The sequence below is a fragment of the Branchiostoma belcheri genome, unplaced genomic scaffold, assembly GCF_001625305.1.
Source record: "Branchiostoma belcheri isolate BF01 breed outbred unplaced genomic scaffold, Haploidv18h27 scaffold17, whole genome shotgun sequence".
Lineage (NCBI taxonomy): Eukaryota > Metazoa > Chordata > Leptocardii > Amphioxiformes > Branchiostomatidae > Branchiostoma > Branchiostoma belcheri.
In genome coordinates, this window is record NW_017803157.1 from 1,741,738 (window position 1) to 1,754,980 (window position 13,243).

A 13,243-nucleotide genomic window follows, 5' to 3' on the forward strand; every position below is an offset into this window, starting at 1 on the left:
ACAGATTTGGGTACAACACATTAGTAATAGCTACATGTACTACTAGTATATATTCCAATGTGGACTAGTCCATTACAGGAAGTTGGAGGGGTGCCCTGACTATATTTACTATTAATACAGCACCATATCAAATTACATTCAGACCTAGCTGACCTTTAAGATTGCCTGAAGAGTTGGTCAGCCATAGTAAAGTTGAGGTAATTGCCTTTCCCAAGCACACAATGTTTCCCAACAGTGTGGCCTGCTTGGGATTCGAACCCAGAACCTTTAGGTTCAATAACCATACGACCATAATGTACCCATCGTCTAAGCAATGATTGTTTCTCCATAGAGTCATTTTCCCAGTATAGACCTCTGTACCTGTATCTGTATACTTTTATTAGCCAGTATAACTGCCCCTTGGCATAACACACCATGCAGCTTTTCAGTCATGTGGCGTGGCGGCAGCTGGCTATATTCTTTGTTTATGTACTGCTGCTATGTTGATCATTGTTTGAATAAAGAATATAAAGAATATATTACACCGAACAACTTGAACAGCCAACAGACATTATATTAGAACAGCCCTGCGCTTTCGCTGTCTTTCTTCCTTCTCTCCAAATTGACCCCCCAGGGATCCTCCTGTCTCTGGTTCTGAGTCGACTGTTCAGCTGCTTTCAACTTCCTCCTCCTTCTGCGGGACCTCGCAGTGCCGCCACCAACACTGCCCTTCTCCATCAACTTCTTAGCCTCTTTTCTCCTCTTCTCTTCTGCCTTTGCCGCTAGCCTGGCCATCTCCTCCCTCTCTTTCTGCAGTTTCCTCTGCAGCTTGGTGTCCTTGTTCACCTGTGCGTAGATCGGACCACCGGCGGGCGGCGGAAGGTTCAGGTTGTTCAAGTCAGTCATCTTGTCGTGGATCTCCATGTACTCGTGCTGCTGAGGGGTCTCCGAGACGTCTTGGTTGTCGTCGTCCGAAGCTTCTGGGATGTCGAAGCTTATCTGCAGGACTTGGTCGTCTGTTTGGAGAGGAGGTCCAGTTGCACCGACGTGACCCTGTTCTTCAGATGGACTCAGACTGGCCGATGGCTCCTCCTCTATGATGTTCAGAGTTGGGATCTGAAACCACAGAAAAACTTAAGAGAGGAAACATATAGCATGAATTATCAAAGAAGCCATGTGACAAGCCTCACTGGGTCAGTCTACTGAGGAAGACCAGAGTGACTGGCCGAACGCTCTAGATGAGACAACTTTTTTGTGTTAGATCAAAAGTTTTAACTTTAATCAATATATAACATGACTTAATAGGACATACACATTTGTGATTATCTCCAACATTTGAGATAAAAACAAAGGGCCCAAGACAGTAGCCTTTGTTTGTTAATTACTCTTTGCAGTTATCCCCAATGTTCTTTGCATAACTGTCCAATCATTGCTGAATCAAACTCACAACAGGAGATGAGTTGTTGTCCCTGCGTGGTGCCGGGATGGGCTGGACAGGATCTTCAGCCGGTCTCCTGATGTGTGAGTCTGTGTTCCTCCCATCATGGACTACCACTGGTTCAACCATAGCATCTACAGACAACAGGTGAATGTCATTCTCAGTATAATGTCTTAACAGTTATGATACCTCAAATCATTATACAATTTCACGTACTTGCAAAGAAAATGGTTTAAATGATACAAGGATAGACATGAAAATTATTATAAATGTTTACTATAGAAGTATATCAAATAACACTCTGATGAGTATTTCAGTACCAAGGACAGACATGAGAATTGTTACAAATGTTTACTACGGAAGTACCAAATAACAGCAGTAAATCTACTTTCAAAATATCAAATAAAACTGCTTGCCAAGTAATTTCAGCATACATGCATGTATGACACTAGCTGACTCTGGTTTTGGACTCTTCCATTTTTATAACATCACATTGGAAATGTAACAAAAGAAACAGACACACATAGAAACACAACATTAGACGGACACCAACTTGTATTCTGTTATTTTCACATGTTCACGACATGTACAATGTATCATGAAATAAAGACTAAACTTTCCTTCCAACACTTGAATTGGGACTTACCCCAAATTTGCGGCTGTCTCCTTCATCAACCTTGTTAATGGAATGGACCCGTCTACTCTTTAAACAAGACGTCAGAGACACAGGACCGTAGTAGTGGGTCATACGTGCCAGATAACAATTCATTCCAGTGTTGGAAGGAAAGTTTAGTCTTTATTTCATAATGACTTATATTAACACAGATGAACTTTCATGCTATGTAAAATGTATGCTCCCCCAAATAAGCTCCAGGCTTACCAGATACTTCAGGATCTGAATTAGTTTCCTCTTCTATGATTGGCCGAAAACTGTCGTTGACAAAAGCAGTGACATCATAGCTCCCTTGGACACCAGATCTGCCACTCTCTATGGATCCTTCGTACACGAACACAAAACATCAGTTAAAAAGTTGATTATATGATTGGGTTAGCTGGCTACTCTCTCCTTGCAGCCCAGGGCTGAATTGTGAGAAGCTTACAATGTAAGCATAAGTTGTTAGTGCTTTTGTAAGTTTAGGTTATGTGTTAATACATGTAGGTTTTACAGTGTAGTGTGTTTGTAATCTTAATGACTGTACTCGCTAATGGAGATCTGTCAAATAAACAAAAAGGATTGTAAGATGTTCGTTTGAGCCACTCACAGTGGAAAGGACTACAGCTATCTAAATACCTGTTTCAAACACGTCACCTTGCTGCTGTTCCCTGTCCTCCCACAGCTGGTCTGTACTCAGACTGTGCCTCGGCCGGTCTTTCCTCTGTTGGTTCCGCTGGACAAATACTACACAGGCAGCCACTGCCAGCAGAAGTACCAGGCCCACACAGCCGCCAACAATTGCCAGGATTACACCTTAAACAAGAACAAACAAAATGTCTTTCAAAACAAAAATGTATGACTGTGACAAAGATTCAATTCCTCAACAAAGACTGGAGTTGTACAGTCAAAAATCGACCGATGATTGATTGATTGATCGATTTATCAATGAATCAATCAATCAATCGATCAATCAATCAATCGTCTACAGGCACTATAAAACAGGACTTGTGTGTGAGATCATACAAGCTCATAGTGGGAGATGGCTGGGCTATATCAAACCAATCTATGATAGTACGCTGTGGACTTTGTCAATTGCCAACACTCTACAAGCTTGTACTCAAGCCTTAAAAGCAAGAACAAGTCATACATCTTACCTAATGACAAAGTCTCGTTGGTTGCTGTTCTTGTCTCCTCTTCTTCCCACACTGTTGCTCTCAGGGGCAGACTGAATGGGCCATCTCCTCCCTCATTGTAGGCTGCAACTTTTACCTCATATTCCTGATCCTCTGTTTCAAGGTTTTCAAACGTGTAGCGGGACAACTCTGGGCCAGGGATTCGATAAGTCGTGAAAGTGCTCATCCCAACTGCTCGGAAGCTGACCAGGAAACCCACAACAAAATCATCTCCTGACATCAACCATTTCATAAGTATAGAATTAGCCGACACACTTCTTGCATATGTGACCGTAGGCAGTGCGCTTGGCTGTAAGTGAGGAGTCACTGCCGTGACTTGTACAGAGCTACTCCACCTGTTTAGAGCTGTGTTTCCTGCCCTAACTTTGATGTTGTAGGTCTGACCATGTTCCAGGGTTAAGCTCTCCTCCAGAGGCGTCTGCTGACTGTGTGCTACCGTCACTTCTTCCTCCTGGCTGCTACCATCGGCCCTCTGGTATGAAATTCGATACTGAATGTTTCCAGCTGGACCGTTCAAGTTCAAGGGTGATGTCCACCTGACAGTGACAATGTTTGTGCTCACCGACACTCTGACAGACCTCGGAGGGGAGGGTACATCCTGCAGGGTCTGGACCTGGTCAGACAGGGCACTATAGTTACCTGTACCGAGGGCATTGTTGGCTCGCACGCGGAAGGAATAAGACCTGTATGGGTCCAGGTTGGCGACAGTGTACGGTGGTCCTGTCACTTGGCTAGCAACAATCCAGTTCCTGCTCCCAGCAGTCTGGTAATTGACAGTGAAAGAGGATGAAGGGATGTTACTGCAGTCTTCATGCCTCCATGTTAACGTGGCATTCACCGAAGTCACCTCGATGAGTGATGGTTTACCTGGGGAACAGGGTCGGGTGATTTTGTAGCTATCCTCGCCAAATATGTTGGTGGCTTTGCAGTAGAAAACGTCTGATGGCTGGATGTAGTTTCCCATATCCACATGATGGATGTACAAGTCAGTGTTTTCATCCACCGTAAGGCCTGGAGTTGCTGTCCCAAGTATTCTGACATCTCCTTTCCACCACGACACCACAGCAGTGGGAGAGCTAACCGAGACACATCTCACCCTTACCGCATTTCCAATGGCCTCAGTGCTGAGGGAAATAAGCTGTGGAGGACCCTGTACTATCAGCTGCACATCGGCATGTGCCGACCCTAACATGTTACTCAGAACACACCGGTAGAACCCAGCATCACCCACATTGGTAGAAGAGACTTGGAGGCTATTTCCGAACATAAAGAAACGCCCGTCATCTGGGTTTACTGGGAGACCATTAGGATGAAGCCATGAGACCATAGATGGCGGGTCACTGTTAGATGTACAGTTTAAAGTAGCAGTGTCATTTTCCATAACAACCTGGGGGCTGTTCGACGTAACATCCGTCGGGGGGATCTTAACATCCAAGTAGATAACTGTTTCAACTTCACCTACACCATTGGCTGCTCTACAGACATAGAAACTTTCGTCATCCTCCCTCACACTTGTGATAATGAAAGTGCCAATGTTGCTGACACTTAGTCTGGTTGATGGTGAATTCTTTAAGGACCCTTGGCCAACTCCTTGACCAATGAAGACATCATTGCCTGCATTGTCTTGCCTGTACCATGAGATTGTAGGGGTGTCCCGTGCGGTCGCACTGCAGGGTACTTGAATGGATTGGGTGATGTTTACAGTAGTGTTGGTAGGAGTAACAGTGAAGATAGGCACGTCAGGTAACCAGACGTTTGCTGGGGCCTGGTGGCTGCCGGCAGCGTTGTGTGCTATGCACACGTAACTGCCCAAGTTCTCCTCAGCAATGTCTGTAGGGGATTCCAAAATATCTGATGTTATAGAAAATTTCATAACATACAGACAAACACACATACAGGTACTGTTGCCCCTGTCCCTTGTGTCAAATTTGGTATCCCAGAATTAGCATTGCCCCTGTCCCTGGTGCTGAATTGCTTTCTAGAGCTACTGTTGTCCCTGTCCCTGGTGTGAATGACATTACCTTTTATACACATATCAAATACACAATTTTAATCAGAATACAGTATACAAAAGCCATTACAAAAGAGTTTTTAAAAGAAAACATAATAGTGCAAATGCATAACAGATCAAAATACAGCTAGGCATACATGCAGTTACAAGACTTACAAAATCAAAGTCAAAATGCATTCACATATGCATTGTACATACACACAGCATCACATGTGATTGCACGGCATTCAGGTGGCATGCATTCACAGTTTGTGAATTTCAGGATTACATGACAACCAGGTAAATTTACTATTGTACAATAGTAAGTTTCTCACCTGAAATAATCAAAGTTCCATTGCTGGCAACTTGTATGTTACTCTGTGACACGACAGTATTGTCCTTCATCCATTGTATTGTAGGAGTTGGATCACCTGAAGGATGACAATTAAAACAATAATTAGTGTAACTCTAAACACACATGATACAAGTACAGTACCCAGTATATTAGGGATTACATTATTGGACCTGTACTTTTTGTAATCAATTTTTGCAATACCGATACACAGTACCAGTACACAGATCTACTTGAATAAAGTTGTTTATGGCATATATCCTACCTGTGGCCTGGCAGTGTAGCTGCAGGTCTTGCCCAGTGTGTACGATTGTTTCCACTGCAGGTGTAACTGTGAAGACGGGCAGGCTCCATACAAACAGATACGCACTCTGTTCCACAGAACCAAGCACATTCTCCGCCCTGCAACACAGAACAGTACCAGATTTTCAGCTTCCAACAGTTACAGGTTTCCCAAACCCAAAACAAACAGTAAAAAGAAAACATCTGGGTACCAGGCAATCCAACTTTACTCTCTTTCTTATTCTTACTATCACGATTTATGAAGGTTTCAAGGAGTCAGCCGAAAATTTGGGGTAAGTCCAAATTCATTCCAGTGTTGGAAGGAAAGTTTAGTCTTTATTTCATAATGACTTGTACCAACACAGATGAACTTTCATGCTAAGTTATTATGATTTAGTTTAGCTGAACCTTTCAATCTTTAGGCATCTTATACTAGCCTGGTTACCAAACCTATTGTAGCTCCCGAGTCCTACATCCTCTCTGCAAATAGCCTGGTTACCAAACCTATTGTAGCTCCCGAGTCCTACATCCTCTCTGCAAATAGGATGTAGAGCTATAATAGGTTTGGTAACCAGGCTATCTTATACTACAAAGACATACCTGCATAGGTAGGCTCCCTCATCTGCATTAGAGATGCCCATGATCTGAAGGTTCCCGCCGGTGGATATGTCGTACTTAAGACTGTCAGTCACTGGAGAGCCATTAAAGAACCAGCTGATAGAGGGGAGTGGATCACCTGAGATGGCAAGGAGACAGAGTTTCAAGACCACAGCTGTATTATACCACAAAAAGAAAACATTTGCAAAGCAAATGCATTAATGTTTTCCTTCGCATATGGTCTGCTCTGTTAATTCTTACTCAAACACATTCATATATATGGTCAGACAGGAGTCTAAATCCCTCCTGCTACAAAATTGCAACATGATGTAACCCAACACTAGTTACCATGGTGACAGACATCTGGTTCAGGTCAGCGAACTTATGGGTTTGGAGAAGAAGAGGAAACAACATGTTTTCCTTTGGTAAACATAAATGCTAAATAAATGCAGCTGAAATAAATCAAAGCATTAAACAGGGCGCAATAAAATTTATGGACTTACAGTGCCCAAGCTAATAACATTTACATGTAGTTCTAAACAAAAGGTGGAGAGAAAAGAACAAAACTATTATAATTATATTCTCATATTTCCCTCTGCATTAGCATACATGTAGCCTTACCAGTAGCTTGGCATGGCAAGAGTGGACTTTCATTGATTAAGGCCTGGGTGTCTTGTGGAAACCGTGTAAAAGATGGTCCATACTGAACATGCAGGGTTGCAGAAGATGTGGCTCTCCCTACAGCATTTGTCGCCAAGCACCTGAAGTATATAATATGTAGTATGTATTTCATCAGACCCTAACTTAAAGTTTTAGCAACTTTCAATTGACGTTAGACAGTCATTGTTACACATGTAGTAGACAACTACATGTACTACTTTACAGTTATTGCTACAGAGTTTACAGTTATTTCTGTGTGGTTACTTATGTTTTGATGCTCAGACCAATTGTAGCTGTTAGAGGATACAGTCTATACTGCTTAACTATAGATATAAGAAACAAAACATACAGAAACTAACCTGTATTCACCCTCATCTACTCCTCTGACAGTAGCAATGGTCAGTGTCCCGTTACTAGACACAGCGATTCCTGATGGTCCAACTTGTGCGCTGGGTGCAGGAAGTGTACCTGTAGAATAGTCAGCGGGTCAGTCTTTAAAATCTCTATCAGGTGGAAAAGATCTTTGAAAATCTACGAATTTCTATTTTGCAGGCCGCGGACAATTTGTAATACTCATATTACGTAATTCAAACTCTACTACTGGATTACTGATGGAAATTACCTATGGATGTTTCAAGTGACATCCACCACTCTTCTTCAGTGTCTCTCTTCACTGAAGTGATGCTGAAGAAGAGTGATGGAAGTCAATTAGAATGTCCAGAAGTCTCTGTTATTATTATAAACTGTAACTACAGTAATTTATCCAGTAGTAGTAGTTAATGAGTATTATTTACCTGCATATCTAACCTTCATCAATGTATTATACTAACTTTCAAAATAGTTTTTGAACTGAACTGACTTCAGAACAGACAGCGAATTAGAATCTCCTGCCCCTATGGCCTCAAATGCTATGGGACCTTTTGACAATGTTTGATTCTTGTTTAAACCATTCTGTATTCATGCTGCAATCAGCCTGCAGGCTGCTTTTCATTGAGGTCATTAGGGAAGAGGTAGGGTCTGAGACATTTTACCTATAACATTGTGGATCACGGTATGTCCTGAATTAGGTACGCCAAAAACAGTTACTCAAGCAACTGGATATGATTTTGATAGCATCCACTACCTTTCGTCAGTGGCGCTAGAGACTGCATGAGTAAAGCAGGTTTATGGGCGTGAACTATTGGATGCTACCTGAAATGTCTGACCGTGTCCAAAATCATACCCAGTTGCTTGAGTAACTGTTTTTGGCGTATCTTATTTCCTGGATCTCTAACCTTCACTGACGTACCTGAATTAGGGGTTATCCATGTGATGAGAGGTGTGGGGATCCCAGCTGCCTGGCAGGAGAAGCTAACGGACTGACTAAGGCCGCAGGTCTGGTCCACAGGAGTGTGTGTGAAGGTGGGAGCCACATGGACAGTCAGGGAAGCACTGGCACGGACACTTCCCTGACAGAAACAAAACACATTATACACATTATTTTTATGAATCACCCGAGTTACTATTATAAAGAACAGTCTCAGTGGTTCACCTGCAATAACAGTGGAGACGGAAAGAATGTCAGAAAATGATGTGACTAGCAAAAGCTCTTGTGCAATTTTGGCAGGTGACAAGTAGTGTCATTGTTAGCCTGGTTACCAAACCTAACATAGCTCCTGAGTCCTACATCCTCTTCGCAAATAGATGTAGGACTCGGGAGCTATAATAGGTTTGGTAACCAGGCTATATCATCATGGGCTAAGTCTAGTACATAAACAAGTATAAATAGGTTATAACAATATCATTCTATTACCTATATCAAGTCCACGTAGCCAGCAAATTTCAAATTCCAAGCACACAAGTCATGTACTTGGCTACTAAGGGACCGGCGTAATGACTGAACTGTACCTGTGAGTTCTGAGCGGTGCATGTGTACACCCCTGCGTCTGACTGTTGAACATCCCGTATCCTCATCCAGCCACTGCTGACAAACTCCACCCTCCCAGCAGGCAGGTCTCCTCCAGCCTTCCCCCAGCTCAGGACAGGGTCTGGGCTGGCACTGGCTTCACACACGAACAGAACCTGGCATGGGAAGTAATATATACCATGTCAACTTAGCCTGCAGTCCAGCCTTGCTAGCTTTTAAAGTCTACTCCCCAAGATCTGCTACCTCACCAGTGGGGTAGCAGATTTTGGGAAGTGGACTAAAGCTAACAAGGCTGGACTCCAGGCTTATGTCACCTGTATAATATGGTCTCTGTAAATTCTTAAGCTTGCTATCTTGTACTTTTGCACTAGCCTCTACCAGGCTTTGAGAAGCGGCTGGAAAGAGCAAAATTGGCCAAATAGACAGATGATATGCCAGGTCCAAGCTATTATATTATACAACAGTCTGCAGCTTCCACTGTTCTCTTAGTGTGGACCAACTCCCCTGGCATAACATCTGTATATTTGGCCAATTTCTACTCTTTGCAGTCACTTCCCGAAGCCTTATAGAGGTAATTACTTTTGTACACTCAGGTTTGGGCACTAAACTTTTATAAAGGAAAAGTTAAAACTGTCACAGGCATCACTTGTCAAGATATCCTTACCGATAAGCCCACATTTACTATCTTGTCTTCTGGAGTTCTGGTGAAGACTGGTACTGCGGTGCTGAAGACAGTTAACATGGCGCTCGCAGCGTTTGTCCCAAAACTATTTGTCGCGTGGCAAGTGTAAAAACCGGCGTCTGTGTCCCGGACATCGGTGATGACCAGGCTATTGTTTGGGGAGATGATAACCCTTCCATTGCTGACAATGAGAGCGTTGTTGTTGTCAGTCCAGGACAGAGAAGGGACAGGGGAGCCTGTCACCACACAGTCAAAGATGGCGGCTCCCCCAGTGGACACTGACACTGGCCTGGGTGGAACAGTGAAGACAGGACGCTCTGCAAAGACAGGACCTCCTGAAACATACGTTAGAATCCATCATCATACATCAGACACTCTTCAAACTTTTCTTAGTCCATGTAAAATGTTTAATCATGATCATACTGTTAGCTGTTAAACCACTTCAAGGTGTAACACCTGAGTTCTTTACAAGTATTGAAAATAATTTCAATACTTGTATATCATATGTTTCTGAATTTAATTCCCTTCCTTAATCAGGCATGGTAAAATAAGGGTTCTATACTAGTATGTGACTCCTAATTAACAAACTAATTATATAGATAAAACAATTTTTTCATCAACACGAGGACTAAAGTTCCACTTACCCTGCAGCAATACAGAGGCTGTACAGCAGAACAGGTAGACAAGCTGCCACCAACCCTCTCTGGAAAGGTTTTTGGTCCACATGATGTTCACATAGTCACCTCTGAGGACAATACAGACAACATCTAGTAAGCACAAATCCACAGATACGCAGTGTCTCTGTTCCAGTGGTATTTATTGATGGTAGCACTCGCAGACAGGTGGTCTTTGCTGTTTGGACTTTGCCTAGCAGGGTGTGAATTGTTGTTCTAGCAAATAAGGTTGCTCTCCCACGGCGTTCAGTAAACAAAGTTACTGTTTATATTATACCCACCATGTAACATATTCATTGTTTGATGGTGAAAAAGTGATCACACTGACTGACAAGCATTTTTTAAGCATTTTAATCTAACCCTTACAAATATTCATTATCATATTAAGCTCAGCTCCTATGAATTAATAGCCTGGATCTCCATGGCAAATATTGACTGACTTGATACGTCACTTGATAATACAAATCTCTTAATTCATGGTGCAATGTTAATCATATTTGATATAAATACTAATACTTGAATTTGCTAGCCTCCTTCGCAGTCTTGTTGGGCGTGGGCGTAATTTTTTCTCTGAGCGACGCGAGTAATATGCCGCCGCGAGGGACGATTTGCTGCCGAGGGACTTTTGCCACGGAGAGAAGGTTTCCGCGCTCCAACAAGACTGCTTCCAATCGGCGACTAGAAAGGACCTCGGATTAAGCCAGCCTTTCATAGAGGCTATTAACATGTTCGTGCAGGTCCAATTCACATGTTCGCGCAGGTCCAATTCACATGTTCGCGCAAGGGTAATTCACAGATACGCATGGAGCGCTCGCCTTTTGTCAACGGTTGGTTTTATTAGCTTGCGTTATAGTGGAAGGTTCCAACAGAGAAAGGTTGAACATTGGTAATGTTACAACAAAGGCATTGCTGTGCATATTTAAGCATCCCATGCAAACAAACCAAGACGAACTTTGCAGTACTATTTTTGCTGGTGAAATGTGCCATTCTTTTTATTACACAACTTGCTGCGGAGCGGTGCGTTACCCTCCTATGACCAGTGAGATCAACCCGCCACCAAACAACATGGCGGCACTTTGTTTATCTGTCCACGTCCCCCAGCAATATCGCTTAGCTTGCGGGTTCCTGTGGTAGTGATCTGTTTAAAGTTGTTTTTCGTAGCAGCAATGACTACGGGATTTTGTCGAGTGGATAGGGCTCGGTTTTCGGGAATGGTTGGCGTTCTACCGACGGGTTGATCGGCGACCGCTAGAAAGTTGCAAGTTTCGGCTCGTCGAGGAATGGGGCGTGAACACCTCCCTGCACTGGTGGCGTTTATTGCGGGAAGTTCACACATCCATGCCAATCGCTCCTAAGTGTTTTTTGATAGCCCTTTCTAGTCGCCGATTGGAAGCAGTCTTGTTGGAGCGCGGAAACCTTCTCTCCGTGGCAAAAGTCCCTCGGCAGCAAATCGTCCCTCGCGGCGGCATATTACTCGCGTCGCTCAGAGAAAAAATTACGCCCACGCCCAACAAGACTGCGAAGGAGGCTATGAATTTGCAATATTATTTTAAAAGTCTGTTATATTAATTATAATGTTGCAAATTTACATTATAAAACAATTATCATAACAAATTTGTGATATGAGCATATCAAAAATAGGTCTGACAGTGTGCATACCCAGTGTCAAAGGTGAAGGCCTCCAAATTGTAAACAAATATGTCAGGTCAAAGGTGAAGACCCCAAATTGTAAACAAAGATGTCAGGTCAAAGGTGAAGGACTCCAAATGTAAACAAGGATGCAAGTTCAAAGGTGAAGGGACCTAAAATGTAAACAAAGATGCAAGTTCAAAGGTGAAGGGCCCTAAAATGTAAACAAAGATGTAAGGTCAAAGGTGAAGGACCCCAAAATGTACACAAAGTCTAAGGTCAAAGGTGAAGGCCCCCAAATGTACACAAGGATGCAAGTTCAAAGGTGAAGGCCTCAAAAATGTAAACAAAGATGTCAGGACAATGCTTTTATTTACACAATAACATTCTTGTTTACACCCTTTCTCCACGCCTTTGTTTACATAATTTTCGGTGGCCTCCATCTTTGACACTGTCCATAAAATTTATATATTGTAAACAACGAAAAACGCCAATATGAAAATTCCAGCCGTGATGTTAATTTTAAGCATAACGTTATAACAACAATGGAGGTTATTTAAGAGGCATATCATGCAACATATTAAAGGACAATAATTTTCCTTACCAAAACAATAACGAACATATCTGCAATATCCTAGAATATACATTAGCGTTACCGTTATACTGTATCATATTTACTAAACAAATATTTGTACTTACGGAAAATACACAAGACAAAAATTGCTGACCTATGACACATGCGCAATAACATAGATCACAGCAAAACCTAAAACTGAAATAATGTCAAGTTTCATTTGAATCAGTAGATATAGATATCTAATACTAAATGCAATGCTTTAATCTGGTTACAAAAATTATGTTTTGATTTTTGAAAAGGTTGAAAACATTACATAAGCCAACGTGTTCTGAATACCGGTACCTCCAAAATGTTTAGCTGCGATACCCGATAGGAAGGGACCATTGTTTTGGGTGTGAGAGGGGGTGCATAGTGAAAACAATAAAATCATGATTCAGGACTATAAATGTGCTAGATCTATAATTATGAACCATATGTTTCATGAAATCAATTTTTTGTATAATGCAAACGTATTTTTCTGAAATGAATTAGTCAAAAACCTATTTAATAAAATAATAACATTGAACCCTTGCATTCAAAATGGTTAGGCCGAAATGGTTGCTTAGCAACATGTAGCTTTTGGGGTCACT

At 42.3% G+C, this 13,243-nt stretch overlaps 1 protein-coding gene across 1 annotated transcript; it reads right to left on the reverse strand.

The window, feature by feature from the left end:
• Positions 1-546: 546 nt before the first annotated feature.
• LOC109466584 (protein sidekick homolog) lies at positions 547-9,230 on the reverse strand. The gene is made up of 12 exons (XM_019764314.1): positions 9,034-9,230; positions 8,435-8,594; positions 7,506-7,614; positions 7,108-7,247; positions 6,490-6,625; positions 5,873-6,009; positions 5,591-5,686; positions 3,227-5,095; positions 2,709-2,885; positions 2,298-2,414; positions 1,427-1,551; positions 547-1,095 (listed from the first exon to the last, which is right to left on the reverse strand). The coding sequence occupies exons 1-12, from the start codon at positions 9,097-9,099 to the stop codon at positions 556-558; spliced, it is 3,672 nt and encodes a 1,223-aa protein (XP_019619873.1). The 5' UTR covers positions 9,100-9,230; the 3' UTR covers positions 547-555.
• Between the last annotated feature and the right edge of the window lie 4,013 nt (positions 9,231-13,243).

What these genes read in the sequence shown, in the direction of transcription:
- LOC109466584 (XM_019764314.1), bottom strand. Translation starts at nt 9,099, where the DNA reads ATGAGGATACGGGATGTTCAACAGTCAGACGCAGGGGTGTACACATGC. An exon ending in CTTGCCATGCCAAGCTACTG is followed by an intron (nt 6,626 to 7,107) that starts GTAAGGCTACAT and finishes TTGCCATCTCAG; the next exon opens with GTGATCCACTCCCCTCTATC. An exon ending in CAACGAGACTTTGTCATTAG is followed by an intron (nt 2,886 to 3,226) that starts GTAAGATGTATG and finishes TTCTTGTTTAAG; the next exon opens with GTGTAATCCTGGCAATTGTT.